At 47.7% G+C, this 16779-nt stretch overlaps 1 protein-coding gene across 1 annotated transcript; it reads right to left on the reverse strand.

The window, feature by feature from the left end:
• Positions 1-1255: 1255 nt before the first annotated feature.
• LOC142590300 (sodium-dependent glucose transporter 1A-like) lies at positions 1256-16485 on the reverse strand. The gene is made up of 4 exons (XM_075702312.1): positions 15737-16485; positions 4754-4880; positions 3425-3583; positions 1256-3229 (listed from the first exon to the last, which is right to left on the reverse strand). The coding sequence occupies exons 1-4, from the start codon at positions 15806-15808 to the stop codon at positions 2154-2156; spliced, it is 1434 nt and encodes a 477-aa protein (XP_075558427.1). The 5' UTR covers positions 15809-16485; the 3' UTR covers positions 1256-2153.
• Positions 16486-16779: the final 294 nt, after the last annotated feature.

Genomic DNA, 16779 nt, shown 5'->3' on the forward strand with positions numbered 1-16779 from the left:
CCTGGGCCGAAAGGGTCGCTCCTCGTGAGGGGCCATTCTAGGACTCGGGCCTGCCAGGTCATAACTGAGCAGAGTCTCAATAAAGTTGTCACCACCACCACCATGCCTGCATCGTTAAATAAAAGCAACATGGAAACTAGTCAAATATTCCAATTTTCAGATTATTATTCGATAACAGAACAGGTACACCATTTTTTAACGTTTAAAAGCGTCGAGACTTCACGACAGCTGGCACATATGGTGAGCGAGGCGCTGCACAACACCGCAAGTACGAGCGTGCGGCTTGTGCGGCGTCGGTGGAGTGGTTACGTTTAGTACACTCTAGTTTCGTTGTTACTATGGAAGCCACAACATTTTTTTTTCTGGATGAGTATTTGCTTTTGAAGAATAAGCTACTGTTGAGTGTGCATGTATAAGCAGCTGGCGCAATTTGTATAGATGGAGAGGTTGACGACGGTGGCGATCAAGTGGGTGCGTGCCTTATATTGAAGCGGCGTCCTTCTCCCGACCTGGATAGCGTGCAGCTTCTCCTTTTAAGCGAATTGTGTAAGCGGAAAAAAAGAAAAATGTTTGTGACGCTCCTAAGCCGCAAGCGCTGGTGGGCACGCCCTATTAAAACCTAACTAAAACTGGCGTGCGACATTGCTCCACAGAGCTACCAACGCGTGGTAAAACAGGAAAGCGCCTATTTTGACGGCGTTTTGTTTCGTCACACACATTGCCCCTCCCACATCGCGCCGATCGCTGCGACTCGGCGACGGCGCAATCAACTTGTTGGAATCCAGTCGCGGAGGGCCCACGACGTCGCGGCGGTCGCTGAGGGACGGAATTCGCTGTGTCGCTGACTCAAAATCGCGCCATGTGAAACAGCCTATAAGGGCATATTCGAGTGGTGGTTTCAGAACGCTGTCGCAGTCGCACAAAAGTCGTGTGGAAGAGCAACTAAGCGTTATCGCCAGCATAAATGGGTTGCACTGGTGATAACGAAGAAGGATTATCAATTTCTTGTACGGTTATTCTCATACTAAAGCGTCAAAGATGTTTTGCACCGCCCTACGTAGCGTGGTCAGAGCCCTCTGTGATGACCACCCGAATATGCCACGAGAGTGCACTTAAGCCCCAGCTGCTGTGCTGGGGCTTAATGCTGTGCGCGCGCAGGGGAGTATTGCATCTCCCTTATGGGGTACTTTCAGCAGCACCCATAAAAATTGCATAACTTTAATTTCATAATCTGCAGTCTTATAGCAAGTTACAATAGATATTACGCTGCTCACTGACGCTGTCAGCATTTAGCTCATCCAGACTGTTGGCGACGATAAAAAAAAAGAAAAAGAACAGAAAACAAAACATTAGTGCAGCACTGCATGGAGTAATGTACCAGAGAAGCCTACAAGCGAGAGCACACAGCAAGAGGTCCAATTTCATTCTGCCTATAGGAAGTCCAGTTATTAGCATGCCCATAAACGGAATACTCCGAACCGCCATTCCGAAGAACAACGATTGCATATGACATTGCGTGAAATTCGTATTTTTTACCGAAAGTGATTCCTTAAAGTGGCGAATGCCGCCTTATCGAGTCAGTCATATGTCCAGCACTTCTTCCATTATTTTTCTTTCTTGAAAAAAACGGTGTTTTTGACCATGTTTCGCAATACTTGGAAAATAGTGGGTTGCAGCTATTATCAAAGGTGAAAATGCAAACTCAACAAATAAGATGGCGACAGCACATGAAGAATGATTACAAAGCTAAAGCACTATGCTTTTACGCCACATATGTATTTGGAAAGCTTCCTAGTACTGTGTGAGCTGCAATGTATTAATATTACCTATGTGTTCTCTTTTTGCTGAAGTTTGTCGGTAAACGTACCACATAGAGACCTTGTGCAGCATTAACTGCTGTTGTGGTCGGTACATGTTTTCCCAACCACATACATCAGCTTCTTCAGATTACAAAATAAAGTACCGAAAGACGAACATGGCGTAAGACTGCTTTCCCAAGTGACCTAATTATTTACTTAAGATTGCATTGTTTCGTTCTTGACACGACTGGCACGTTTCCAGTACCATCGCAAGAGCGTGTCCGCTACCCTTTCTCACAAGAGAGACGTGAAATTTTGCCCAAAGTACCAGAAGGCATACACTCACTGCGGTGCTCAAATATGAATAGGAGGAGAAAGACTGTCTTGAGAGGCCCCGTGATTTACGCTGACGAGGAGCGCTTCGCTTTCGTTCGACCGCGTCGTCTCTCGCACGTATAGGCACATGGTAACAAAGACAACGGTACACAGGGAAGCGGCGGCGAGGCACACGTAGAGAAAAACATCGGGGCTGCTTTCGAGGAACTGGCCCACGAGAAGAGGCGGGGACATGGAACCAACGCCTCCAGTAACAACAACCAGCGACATCATCTTGTTCGTAATACTTATGTGCTCTGCCGTCCACGCCGTAACTCCCGCGTTTAGCGGTCCCTGGGCAAAGCCAGTTAGGGCGCTGCCCACCCACAGCGCCGTGGCTCTACTGGAACCCCACACCGCGAGAACAACTGCCGTGGGAAGCAGGACGACGTGCGACGCGATGATTATCCAGAAAACGGATAACTTGATCGTGAGCAGGGCAGCACTGAGGCGACCGGCAGAAAAGCAGAAGAAGAAGACCGCGACCACACGCGAACCGGCCTCCTTCGTGAAGTGCAGGTCGCTCTTCACTGCGAACGGCGCGAACATCTCGGACGACGAGCACTCCAGGACGACGTAAACGCACACGTAGGCGCAGAGCATCGCCAGCACTGTGCGGGTGAACCGGACAGCGCTCGCTGGTTGTGCTATTACTGCTTCGGCTGGGTCCGTGTTGCTCGGCTCTTGCGGCTTGAAATCGGCCCTGTCTACGCAGTAAAGCACAATCATGGAGATCACCAGCAGTATGTTTAGGGCACTGGCAATTGCGAAAGCGTAGTGAACTTGACTCGTGCCCGAACCGTGCTCGCTGTCGCTTCCAAGTTCGAGCAGTTCTTTCGAGAGGTCATTCTTGTGGCCTGCCGTCAGGTAAACCTGTTCGGCCATTCCGAACGTGTGGTTCAGAACGCTGCTCGAGTTGCCTCCGGCAACTGGTGAGAGGAACGGCTTGGCGATGAATGGGGCGATGAGGCCGCCGATGCCGAAAGCCAAGTGGAAAGCCTGGAGGGCTGGGCTACTGTTCTCGGGCCACATCCTGATGATCCATACGTTGGCGCCTGCACGCAAAGGAGAAAATCTAGTGTTACTGCTTTCTGTGCACCGTTCGTAGCTTCAGGTATTGTATCCACCTCTCTAAAGGACTTTCTGTTAGCGTCATCTAAGTATCGCATTTTGTTCACCTGGAAAATATCTGACCCGTCGTGTTCGCAACGTGCGTTGCCGCGGAAACTGAGCGGGTGTACAGTGCTTACCAGTGCCAAATGCGCCCAAGCTGAGACCTTCGAAGAACACCATGACGTGTGCGACGGCCAAGTACCCGCTCAGTGGAACCATGAGCACTGTGATTGAGCTCAATATCATCGTTAGGATCGATATCACTTGCGTGTTGTAGGTGTCGTACAGTTTCCCGCCTGCGTATTCGTGGGAAAAAAGCAAAAAAAAAAGTAAAATGTAAAAGACGGGGGGGGGGGGGCGGTATTGAACAAAAGCAAGCAACATGCACTGCAGTGGTAACTTTGCACCAAAGGGGTTTCAGCCTCGTTGTTAATGTTTCACCTGTGATGGAGACTATGTAGTAAAAAGATGATTAACGGCTTCAGAGATTTGTTTCTTTTTTCTGAAAGCAAACATAGGAATAGAGAAAATTTTAGCAGATAGCAGTTAATTAACTAAATGCATTGCGTTGTAGACAGAGAGAATCTTTATAAAAGTACGGCGGAATTTCTTAAAGAGCCATTTTTGTGCCTTTCAACGTTTTTTTTACTTGCATCGCATACTCAAACAATATTGCCCTGCACATTCCCTTTTTTGTATCTGTTGAGAATACATTTTCACTCAATTCTCATTTAAAGCCACGTAATACGGCTTTAATACTGGATACTTATTATGCCATCGCAATAGGAAAGCGGAAACTTTTTGTACCTACGCGCTGTTAATGTTCGAATGCCATTCGCATAGGCGGAGAGGTCTCATTTTCCCGTGGAGGGCTGGGGCCCGACGAGCTTTTCAACCCCCTCTCCCCCCTCTTTCTCTTTAAAACCTTGCCCGCCTAGGACTCGCCTGTTTGCACTGTTCCTCGCATTTATTTCGTTCCCCGATTTTCGTTCCCCGCATCTTGTTCCCCGATTTCTTAAGCTCTTGTCATAAGCGGCGCTCGCGCGCAGGATTGCTGGCGAAACTCACAAGCCAAGATCTTCCTGCAGCCAACGGCATTTTATTGGCCGCGTAATAATGTGGACATAAGTTATATAAGATATCATGTGGTCATATGGAGCGCAGCACAACGCGGTGCAGTAATGCGTGCATAAGGACTGGATGTGAAGATTTAGACGCAGGACACAAGGGGATGTGCAAACTAACAACTATTGAATGACCTTTACAATAAGAAAACCTTTGCAGGACGACTGCTCGGTTTCGCGTGGCAGTGCAGTGTTCCGCTATACATCGTAATCAAGTGGCTCATTACAATACCTCACTGGATCATATATAGACTATTGCACGCATGGGGATATGGGGCACATACAGTTGTATTTTTTTTTTCGACAGCGAAAAGTCAATTCTGCTTCAGCGCTCATACATACCTAGCAGAGAGCCTATGAGGTTGCCGATGCCACGCGTAGTGATCAGATAGGAGACGCTTGAGACACTGGCGTCGTAGATTTCCACAAGGTCCAGCAGAGCCACGCCGGTGAGCGCGACAGTCAAACCCTGCACAGAAGCAGCCACCAAACATATTTGCCGTGAGAAGCGTACAAGATGCTTCAAGATCAATGCTATCCCTTTAAAAAAAATTTGCAGGGATGCAACCGCTGTGAGATACTCCTTTCCAAACGTTAGACGCTAACGCTTCTATACAGAGTGAACTGAGACCCCTGTCACCTGATAACAGGTTCTTCATTGTAACTAAATATTCTTTCAGCGGGGCAAATGACACCTGGAGGTAAAAAATATGCAACGTCACGCATACATGGCGTACAAGCGCCTCGACGTGCAAGCATTACGTAGATCTTCTCTCCCGCCCCTTTCGCAGACTTTGTGGCTACACTGTGCGTATACGTCGTTCATTTCAGTATCAGTGACACTATATGGTAGACGCAGGAAAGAAGCCTTTCAACAGGCTTGACGCTGTCTACCTACCAGTTGCGTAGCCAGAATTTTTTTTTTCCGGGACTGGGTGTTAGCCCCTCGCTCGGGGACGAGCAGGGAGGGGGGGTTGAGGAGGGAGCTGGGAAGACCGCACACTAATACAGGAAATTCGGGGTCGGATGTGCCACCTCCTGGCTACGCCAATACTACGTACCCACTAGACAAACTTCAGGAGAAACCATCTTTAAGACCTTCACATCTTTGACTGCATTCAGTCTGAAACAGAAGCATCATATGGAAGGGGGACACAACGAAATACGATAAAGCGCAACTTGTGTAGATGCAGCTACGGAATCTTTGTGCTCATGGTCAGGAAGCTACTGGAGCTCAATTGACTTTTCGTCTACTGGCACTTCAAATGTGCTTCTTTCTTTTTTTTTAAACAGTAATGGTCCACGTTAAGGTTCGTTTTTAAAACTATCAGTTTGTTCACGCAGCTCAAAAAAGAATAGTTTAGATGCCTCGTATAAAAACAAATGTGTAATGTATCTCACTTTATATAACACAATATTAATTTCACGCTAACGAACCTTTAAGAAATGAGCACGCATATCCGTCTGCTTTGTTGTTTCCTTTGTTATGGCAGCTTATATTATGAATTGAATATGTCAAAACTTTTTGTTGTCACCTGTAAATTTTCAGACTCTTGAGCTTCGCAAGCGGTCACTGGGGCACTGCACAATTACTGCACGTACCTAAATCTCTAAGTACATGGGAGAATATTGACGCGTTCGTGGAAGTATTGAACATACCCTTTGTTGCTTTATTTCCAATCTTGCTCGAACCTCTGGTCTCATACACAGGACCGCATTGCCAAAAGTCCAACTAGGAACCATCACAACCATCACCTTTCCAAGTCCTTGTGACCAGTTCTTCCCTATTTTAATTCCACGCTGCCCTATTTTTTTTTTATCACCGCTGCATTCCTGCTACCTTTCGTCGTTACATATTTTTTATGTTCCGTTTGGTACTCAGCACAATTATATATCCACATGCCAAGATATTTGTGTTTATGCACTACCTTCAGCGTAACCTCCTGTACATGGTCCATGCTCGCGGCCCTGATTATGATTAAAAATCATGACTGCCAATTTTTCTTACTCAACGTGAAACCTAGTCTATCTTCCTCTTTACCGCAAATGTCCATCAATCCCTGCCAATCTTCCTTGTTGTCAGCCATTAGTACTATATCAACCGCGTAACTCAGTCCTGGTAATAATCCATTCTCCTTGCTTGAGAAAAGAAAGGTTGAAGCCAATTCCGCTCCTCCTTAATCAGGTATCTAATCCTTGTATGTGCATCATGAACGACAAAGGTGACAGAGGGCATAAGCCTCCGCTGTATCTCTATTGGCCCTGATATCTGTTATCTTTATTTTATAAGCACCTTGTTATTTATATAGATATATTTTAAACCATTGGTTACTCCATTTTCCACATCGAGTGTGACCGGTATGTCCCACAATCCTCTTGAATAACAATGTCATAAGCTCCATTGATATCCGTAAATGCAAGACACAGGGGCCTATGCTCCTTTTCAGCTATTTCGATACACTGTGTCAATAAGAACCGATTGCCATCAAGCCTCCTTTCTTTCCGGAACCCATTTTTTATTTCCCCCAGCACCCATGCCTGCAGTCTGTCCTTTATAATCTGCATCAGCATCCGGTAAAACAATGTCACTATAATGGGACAGTAGTTGTTTCTGTCAGCTTTGTCCCCCCTTTTCACTAATATATCATACTCACCCTGCTTAGTGTCCACCTATCGGGGGCTTGACCTTCTATATCGTTTTGCTCACTACCTCACTTAATGCTTGCTTATACTTTGAGCCAAATGTCTTTAATATAATTGTGATACCATCAAGACCTGTCGACGTGCTTCTAGGAACTCTCTTCTATGCCCTTTGCCACTCTCTTTGTTCAAGTGTAGCCACTACACTAACTGCCCTATCCTCGTCTGATGAGGTACATGCAATGTTTCTTTGCTCTATAAATTTTTCTGTCACCATTGTTCTTATACGTCCCACTGCGTCATCCCCTTCTAGGCGAACACTTTGATCCGTAGCTCTAAACATCAGGTCGAGATTCGTCTCATAACTAAAAAAAAAGAAATCAGTACTTTCCAAAAGTTCTTAGCTGCTTTTCTACCCTTTTTGCTTACTTCTGACAACTAGTGGGTCCCCTTTCTTCTAATCTTCTCATTGATCAAATGGGATGCTTCCTTTCTAGAGTTTAAGTAGTTATGCCATTTGCTGTCTACATCAGCTTTTTCGTTCTCTTTTTATTTCCTTTAGCCCTTTCCCTAGCACAGGGTAACCAGTTACACTGGCAAACCTCCCTGTCTTCCTCCTATTTTGTCTCTCTTCTGGTTTACCCCACTGGTTAGAATATCTGTGTTCTCTGAAGGATTCCTGATATTTCTCTGTGGCCTTCTTAACCTCCTCATCCCACCGGCTCTTGGGCTTGCGTCTTCTTTTCCCCTTGGGCCGGACCCGTACTTTAGCCAGCTCTACTTCAAATAGCTCTGTTAAACTTGCGTATGTGCATTTTGTTTTAGTATCCTCAGAAATTGCTTTCTCAGTTTGTTTGGTTGCTATTTCCAGTTGCTTTTCCGAGTAAAAAATTTATATATATATATATATATATATATATATATATATATATATATATATATATATATATATATATATATATTGTGAGACGAGGTTTAGGCAGCCAGTCTCTTCTTTATTCTCCCGAGTGAGAGCCCCACCACCAGGGTCCAAAACGGTGATGACGAGTATGTACAGGTGAGAATATGAAGCGTATGAATAATGCTCACACTAATTTCCCCGCACGCGCAAGCGGCCAGACAGGCCGCCACTTAGCCAGGAGGGGAACGCCGAACGAATCGTTTTAGGCGCGAAACGTGAACGATCTCCGAACCACGACAACGATGGTCGGAAGAAACGACTACGGGAGTAACGCGATAATTCACGGGGGATGTTTGTTCGTTAATAATATAGGGTCCAAGAAAGCGGGATTCAAACTTCTCGCACAAACCGGGTGTACGAATGGGCGTCCAAAGGAGCACTTCCTCTCCAGGACGAAAGGAGACGTCGCGACGAGAGATGTCGTAACGTTGCTTGCGATCTAGCTGACTGACTTCTGTGTTGAAGCGAGCACGTTGACGGCATTCCTCAAGTCTCGAGACGAACTGTTCGGGTATACTGGCCGAGGTGTTAGTTGGGGCATTGAAGAAAGCGGCGTCGATGGTGAATGTCGGGGAACGGCCGTAAACTAGGTAGAAAGGTGAGTATCCCGTAGTTCGTTGGATAGCGGTGTTGTGAGCAAAAGTCACGAAAGGTAAAAGTTTGTCCCAGTTGTCGTGGTTTGGCCCGATATACATGGATATCATATCTATTAGTGTGCGATGAAATCGCTCGGTTAAGCCATTTGTTTGTGGGTGATATGCGGATGTTGTCTTATGAACTGTGCCACAAGCTCCGAGTACTTCTGCTAGCATTGTTGACATGAAAGTCTTGCCGCGGTCGCTTAACAGTACACGAGGTGCACCATGGCGCAGCACAATGGCATCTAGAAAGAAGGTGGCAACGTCGGAGGCCGAACTAGAGCGTAGAGGAGCGGTCTCTGCGTAACGTGTGAGCTGGTCAACAGCTGTCACGACCCATCGATGACCCGCTGGCGTTATGGGCAGAGGGCCGACTAGGTCTATCCCAACGATGGCAAACGGTGTCTCGGGACATGGAATGGGCTGTAAAAGCCCAGCAGGAGGCGAAGTCGGTCGTTTCCGCCGTTGACACTGAACGCAAGAAGCGACGTACTTGGCCACAAAGGTAGACATGCCTGGCCAAAAGAAACGGCTCCTAACGCGGTGGTATGTTTTGTGGAATCCCAAATGGTCAGCAGATGGGTCGTCGTGCAAGGCTTCAAGGACTTGTGTGCGCATCGAACGTGGAAGAATAGGTACCCAGCGGTGTCCGTCGGAGTTGTATACGTAGCGGTACAGCACATCGTTGTCAAGCTTAAATAGTCGCAGTTGTCGACGTAATCTGGCATTTGGTGCAGATGTAGTTCAGCACAGGCGTTGGATGATGCTGTCGCAGTAGGGGTCAGAACGTTGACACGAGGCGAGGTGAGTGACGCGATTGGAAGATAACGTGTCAGTAACCGATAGAGGTAATAACGATAATAACAGGAGTGACGACTTAGTCTCATCATCAAGTGGCGAGCAATGGGGAGGTGTTCTCGAAGCTAATAGTGGCAGCGGGCAGCGAGAGAGAGCGTCGGCATCTTGATGCTTTTTCCCAGACTTGTAGACAACGTCAAAATCGTACTCTTGTAAGCGTACCACCCAGCGACCAAGTCGTCCGGACAAATTTTTGATTGACGACAACCAGCATAAGGCGTGGTGGTCGGTTATGACCGTGAAATGGCGTCCGTAAAGATATGGTCGAAATTTTTGGATTGCCCAAACTACTGCGAGACATTCCTGTTCTGTGATCGAGTAATTCTTTTCGGCAGGTGTTAGTGCGCGACTGGCATAGGCAACAACTCTCTCTCGTGAGATGGTATCACGCTGTAAAAGTACAGCACCGATCCCATGGCCACTAGCGTCGGTGTGCAACCAAGTTGGTGCGTTCTCATCGAAGTGACAGAGGACAGGGTCGGTGGTTAATGCCTGCTTGAGTGCTTGAAAAGAAAGTTCGCATTCATCTGTCCAAGGGAAAGCAGTGCCCGACGTGAGCAACTTGTGTAGCGGCGACGCCACGGCCGCAAAATGACTGATGAAGCGGCGGAAGTAGGATGCCACGCCCAAGAAACTTCTAATTGCTTTTGATTTTCAGGGCGAGGGAAGCGAAGCACGGCAGCAACTTTTCCGGATCCGGTCGAACGCCATCTTGGCTGATAAGATGGCCCAACACTTTGATGTTCTTTCTGGCAAAATGGCATTTCTTTGTGTTGAGTTGGAGTCCAGCGTTGGAAATGCATGTGAAAACTTCGTCCAAGCGCTCAAGGTGCTGACGAAAAGTTGTAGAAAAAATAACGATGTCATCTAAATAGCACAGACAGGTCTTCCACTTAAGGCCACGTAAAACTGTGTCGATCATACGTTCAAATGTTGCAGGGGCATTACATAAACCGAATGGCATGACGTTGAACTCGTAAAGTCCGTCTGGTGTTGCAAAGGCTGTCTTGTTCTTGTCCGCATCGTGCATGGGGATTTGCCAGTATCCGGATCGGAGGTCTAGACTAGAGAAATATTCTGCACCCTGGAGGGAGTCAATGGCATCGTCAATTCTTGGCATCGGATATACGTCTTTGCGCGTGATCTTATTAAGGGCTCGATAATCGACGCAGAATCGTACAGAGCCGTCTTTCTTGCGAACCAGCACGACAGGAGACGACCAAGAACTGGAGGATGGCCGAATGATGTCTCTTTTGAGCTTGTCGTCAACGTTATCCGCAATGATTTTCCGTTCTGCGGAAGACACGCGATACGGGCGGCGGCGTACAACCGAACTGCCTTCGGTTTCGATGCGATGTACTGCGACGGAAGTGCGCCCCAGAAGCTTGGAGTGGACGTCAAATAAGGCTCTGTGTTTGTGCAGGAGTGCCAGAAGGTCTTTTTTCTGCGCAGCGGTCAAATCGGGATTTATCGCGGCCGTTAAAGCAGCGGTAGCAGTGTGATAATCAGTTGTGGTAGACAAAGGTGGTGATTCGGTGTGAAGCGGTACCAGCGAAAGAGGTTCGGTGTCAGTAAAGCATGTCACAGTAGAGCCCTGGGAGAGCACAACTGGCGAAGAAGTAGGGTTATGAACAGCGACTAACGCTCTACCGTCCTGAAACCGTACTAGGCTAGGAGTAAGGCTAAGCCCACCAGAAATGCAGTAACCGCTCGGTGCAAGGAACACATCGCCATTAATAATAGTGTCGGAAGTCAGCGTCAGAATATGCTCATTACCCGCGGGAATGAAACAGTCGGTAGACGTGACAAAACGCAGGCTATGAGCATTGACAGCGGACGAAGATTCAGTGTCCGTCATATGAATAGTTCGCTGACGGCAAGAGATGAAAGCTGAGGCGGAGGACAGGAAGTCCCATCCCAAAATCATCGCGTAAGTGCACGAAGATAGCACGACGAACTGAATGTGGTGGAGGATGCCATCAATGAAAACGCGCGCAGTGCAAACACTGGAGGGCTGAACAAGAACTGTATTAGCACAACGAAGGGGAGGGCCATTATACGGTGTCTTCACTTTTCGCAATCGAGAACACAAGTCAGCACTAATAACGGAAAGCGATGCACCTGTGTCAACCAAGGCTTCGATTCGGACACCTTCAACACACACCAAAAGTACATTTGACGGGCGCTCCGGAGGAGTTTCACGTTGTCCAAAAGATGCAGCTTTCCCTCCTGAAGCTGCACCATTTAGTTTTCCGGGCGGTGATCGGAGGACGAAGTAGCCGGTCGTAGAGGGGAAGAAGAGCGCCGCATCGGTGATGGAGAGCGACGACGCGGGAAACGCAATGAACCGGCAGTGTTAAGTCCTGTGGAGATGATAATAATCGTAGTCAGAACGCCGACGTCGTGGTACAGGGCCAGAAAACTGATCCCTTTCAAAGCCGTCATAGCCACGTCTTTCATCTTGCTGACGGCGTCGGCAAAACCTGGAAATGTGGCCACGGATGCCGCAGTAGTAACAAACCGGTCGAGGTGGGCTCCATGCGTTATAAGACGGAACAGGCGATGGCCTTGCAGTGATAGGATTCAGGGACATGTGCGGTGCAGGTGCCTGTTGTGGTGGCTGCTGGGAGGGTGGCGCTATAGAGGCAACCTGAGCGTACGTTGGCGTATGGATAGGGCGCGGGCTCGTGATTTGCGGGCAGGTCACGGCAGCTATCTCTTCCCTCACGATATGGCGTAGGCCGCCACCAGGGGGCATCAGATGGACCTCAGGAGGGTTTGACGAAGCTTGGACGTGCAGTTCCTCGCGGATGATGGAGCGAATCAAAGCACGTAGCTCGCTGTCGTTGGACGCCTTGAAATCAGACATGTCAGGGTGTAAGCGGAGCATATGAAGGTCATCGAGACGCTGACACGTACTGATGATGTCGGCGACGGTAGTGGGATTCAGCACTACAAGAGCATTGAATGCCGCAGTCCCAATACCCTTGAGCAGGTGGCGTACACGGTCACTTTCTGCCATCGAGGTGTTCACGCGGCGGCAGAGCGCGAGGAGGTCCTCTATGTACGAAGTGTAGGACTCGCCTGAGTGCTGTACACGCTCAGCAAGCTTCTTCTTAGCGATATCGGAGAGGACAGACGAGTTCGCGAAAATCTGGCGTAGATGGTGTTTAAAGATGCTCCAGTTGACCAAATCGAGCTCATGATTGGAAAACCAAGTTTTCGCAACTCCGGTTAGGTAGAAGGCGACGTGAGCAAGTTTTGCTGATTCGTTCCAGTGGTTAAAGTCACTCACGCGCTTGTATAGCTCCAACCAGTCTTCAACGTCGTCGCCTGGAAGCCCAGCAAATAGCGGTGGATCCTTCTGAGGGGTGGTGACTGTCCAAGAAGGGGTTCCCGCAGGAGTAGGCAAGGTGGATGTCGTTGTACTGGTCTGCTGGTTTTGCGACATGGTTGAGTGCAGTTGGTAGAGGCGGCGACCCGAGCGGAGCTCCAGGGATGTAGCGTAGGTGAAGCTGGAGAGAGACCGGGAGCCAGAGGGCGAAGGAACCGGACAGCACACTCCACCACTTGTGAGACGAGGTTTAGGCAGCCAGTCTCTTCTTTATTCTCCCGAGTGAGAGCCCCACCACCAGGGTCCAAAACGGTGATGATGAGTATGTACAGGTGAGAATATGAAGCGTATGAATAATGCTCACAATATATATATACCACCGTGTGTGTATTCTGTATCCCTAGCCTATTATACATCCCATGTGACATTAGTGCATAATCTATCGTTGAATGCAGGCTTCCTACTTCCTATTATGTGCCCTTTACACATATCAGTACTGTTGCACAGAACTAAGTCATGCCTTTCACACATATCCCGCAGCATGTTGCCTGTTGAGTCTTTGTAACCTTACATATCTTGTATGAGTGCGTTAATGTCTCCTAGTATAATTATCTCACACCCTCCTCCTAGGTAATTAATGTCACTTACTACGCATTTTACCTTTTTTTCCCTCTTTGACATTTACTACTGTCAACAGGTGTACAAAGCCAAATAGTGCCTGCTTCCCTGTCACTTTCCCTTTTAGCCATTTTTGTTCCTTGCATTCCTGTTTCACCCTTTGTCGCACTTTTATGATTGAATGCCACAATTATAACTCCCTTTCTGCTGTCCTCTGTTCTACTGCAATATTTCCATGCATAGTCAGGATTACACGGTGGTTACTTCATGCCTCTGAGATGTCTCCACAAACCCGTATACGATCAGCTCCTCCTGCCTTAACCGCTCTTCTATTTCCTCCCACTTCAGCCTATTCCTGCCAACGTACGTGCTATATATACCCAATGTCTGAATTAAATAAGCGCTGGTGCTTACGTCTATTTCTTCTCCTCAGACTATGGTTCTTGAATCCTGGCGCCTCTCGGGCTCCAGGACCGTCTTTTCCTACAATACCTCTCTGGGTCCTCCCAAAAAAGCTGTTGCATGGCGGCCCACCCTTTAAAATAAACTGGGTGGTTGGATGTTATGAGCGTCCCTTTGGAGCGGGGCAGTGGGTTGCACCACCAAGCACTTCCTATTATACTGCCTAATTTCCTCCCTAGGTTCAAAAAGAAAAGAAAAAGAAAAAAAGACACGATGAACTACCACAACCAAATTTTCTGACCCCCTATTGTGAACTTTGCTTTTGTACGCCACCGTTTTTTGTCGTTTCCCTACTTTTCTTCCACCAATCTTCCAATCGCCTCTTGCTAATCTACATTGCGGACATGTTTACTTTTCCCTGCTTTCGCTGAACCCAATGGCTTCAAGGAAGCCAGTGGTGCCTAAATCGACCGCTGGGCAGACGTCTTCACATTCTAATAATACTTGCTCCATCGTTTCCCTAAGCTTTACCGCAGCAAGCGCATGCTTCTTCTTCCTCCTTATATCTCGCTTTATAGGTGCGTGTTCTAAGGCATCCCGATCTCGCTTCCAAAAGTAATGAGCTTCCCTTTGAGTTATCATAAATTGTTTCTTCCTTGATTTCGTTTTTTTCCTCCTAAGTAGCTACTCATGGAAGGTTTCTTTTCCATTGCCGCCACTCATGAGATTATTTCAGCCTCTCTGCTTTCCGCTTGACGTTCTTTGTTGCTGTGTTGCCCACCTTACCGGCCGCATACTTGCTGGTATGCTTCCTAGTTCTTTTCCTCCACTCTGAATCAATGTTTTTTTCTGTACATATACCTCAACACTGTCCCAGCCCGTTTACTTTCTTTCATATTCCCTCAGTCGTTCTTCATAATCAATTTTACTGTGAGCTCTGAGAAAAACCTTTGAGATACCAGCGTCCCCTATCTATGACGTTGGGAAATAGGCGCGACGACGGCATCTGGCCTCTGAGACTATAGCAGACAGCCCGCAGAGCTTGTACTGATTTTGTCGCGAATAGGCGGACACGGGAAACACAATGTGCTCCTGGCATCGGTTGCGCTGCCTCTCGTGCTTTCCGGGGGCACAGACAGATATAATCACTTAGGTGCACTATGCATGCGAAATAGAAGGCGTAACGGAATAGCGTCCCGCACGTAAGCAACGCTGTCACGCGATGCTAAAACTCACTTTCTGCAAAGTTCGTTTGCGGAACGGAAACGCTATTTCCATTAACCCCGCCGGTACGCTATCGTTAAACTAAAGCTGTCTAATGTGAAATACGAAAAGGTATTTGGCATCTGCCGTACACATTTTTTCGTAAGTCAGGTGGTATACTGCAATGTACCAATGAAGTGGCATATATATGGAGACTGCTAGCGAAATTACTGCTTCTATCGAAGCATATATATCTGTGCTATAAAAATATAGAAAGGCAAGGAGGTTACTTAGATTAGAGTTTTCTGTTGGCTATGGCGTATTGAGGGAAGGGGAGGGGTGAATGGGTTACAAAGGGGGTAAAAGGAGAGAGCAAAAGGGAAGAACGAGGGAACATGATCAAAAGAAAACAAAAACGGATAAAAAAAGATTATCTATATATTATATTCTGGATACGTATGACGACATAATCAAGTTACGAAACTATAAATTACTTTACAGACGCGTTTGATGCTACAACACATTTGCATATCCAGGATTTAAAATAAAGAATGCTAGAAATTATTTTACAGAAACTTATGACGACATGATGCATTTTCATATCGACAGCGAAAACAGAAGTACCTTCAACGAAACCGTAAGTCACTAGAGGTATGTAACGCATCTCTCACCATTCCAAGGTTTCCCAGGCCCAAGTTGAAGGTCCGGCCTAAATTCAGCCATAATCGAGCTTGCGTGGGCATCAATGCAAAGGTGACACTGTGCGCGTGTATGTGGACCAAGCGCACTGAGGAGGTTATCGGGGTGGGAGAGCAGGAGTAAGAATCGTCATCTACAACGCTGTCACGAGAAACCTTGCAACCACGCTTATCATATCTCACTCTAACCTATATAGAGATAAGCTAAACATAGCGCCCCTCTTTACTCGGCAGCAAAACGGAATTGCTTTTAGGTGAACCGGATGATAAAAAAAAGTAGTAGTGTCGCGTAATCTGAGAAGCAGCGTCAACGATAACTCTCGCGATGTCGCGGACAGCCCAGAGTGGTTCACACAGGAACAACTCACACCATAAGAACAAGCGATAGAGGGAGCGACACGCTCGCCTGCCTGGGGCAACGTAATGCGAGCGCGCAGTCCGAATGAGCGCACGAAGTAAAACGAATGTCGCTGAGACGACGGGGTCACCACCGCGTTCGCGAACAGGAATTCAATCCGTCCGGCGTACGTTACCCCCTGCCTTAGCGACAAGTAGCCTACAGACGAAACGCATCAGCCAGCGATATAAAACAAACGCCCTCTCCCTCTCGCTTCTTCGTCGTCGACACTCTCCTTACGCGTATTAGACTACAACTTGCAAAACCCGCTTTGACCGCAAGGAAACTTGTTCGGGAGAGCAAAACCACGGCCGCTCGATGACAACACACACGGCCTGCTGTACGCGGTGGAGACTGCGTAGCAGGCTTAGTACACCGGGCCGCCGCTGCAGCGCTAGCGGTCGGGTTGAGTGGCCGAGAATTTTTGCAGCGGGGTGAGGCGCGGCTCTTGCACTGCCGTATTAGCATTCTTACAGTGTTAATCTTGTCTGGTCAGCGACTAACGAAAGTGCTGGGACAGTGATGCTCGTACGTGAATAGAGTGGCAGTTTGTTTTACAACGGGGCTGTTGCAGTGATCAGAACAGCTGTAAAACTTTACACGCCTTTCTTAATTCTCA

Source organism: Dermacentor variabilis, chromosome 8 (genome assembly GCF_050947875.1).
Source record: "Dermacentor variabilis isolate Ectoservices chromosome 8, ASM5094787v1, whole genome shotgun sequence".
In the NCBI taxonomy this organism is placed as follows: domain Eukaryota; kingdom Metazoa; phylum Arthropoda; class Arachnida; order Ixodida; family Ixodidae; genus Dermacentor; species Dermacentor variabilis.

What these genes read in the sequence shown, in the direction of transcription:
- LOC142590300 (XM_075702312.1), bottom strand. Translation starts at nt 15,808, where the DNA reads ATGCCCACGCAAGCTCGATTATGGCTGAATTTAGGCCGGACCTTCAAC. An exon ending in CCTCATAGGCTCTCTGCTAG is followed by an intron (nt 3,584 to 4,753) that starts GTATGTATGAGC and finishes ACGAATACGCAG; the next exon opens with GCGGGAAACTGTACGACACC. An exon ending in CTTGGGCGCATTTGGCACTG is followed by an intron (nt 3,230 to 3,424) that starts GTAAGCACTGTA and finishes CTTTGCGTGCAG; the next exon opens with GCGCCAACGTATGGATCATC.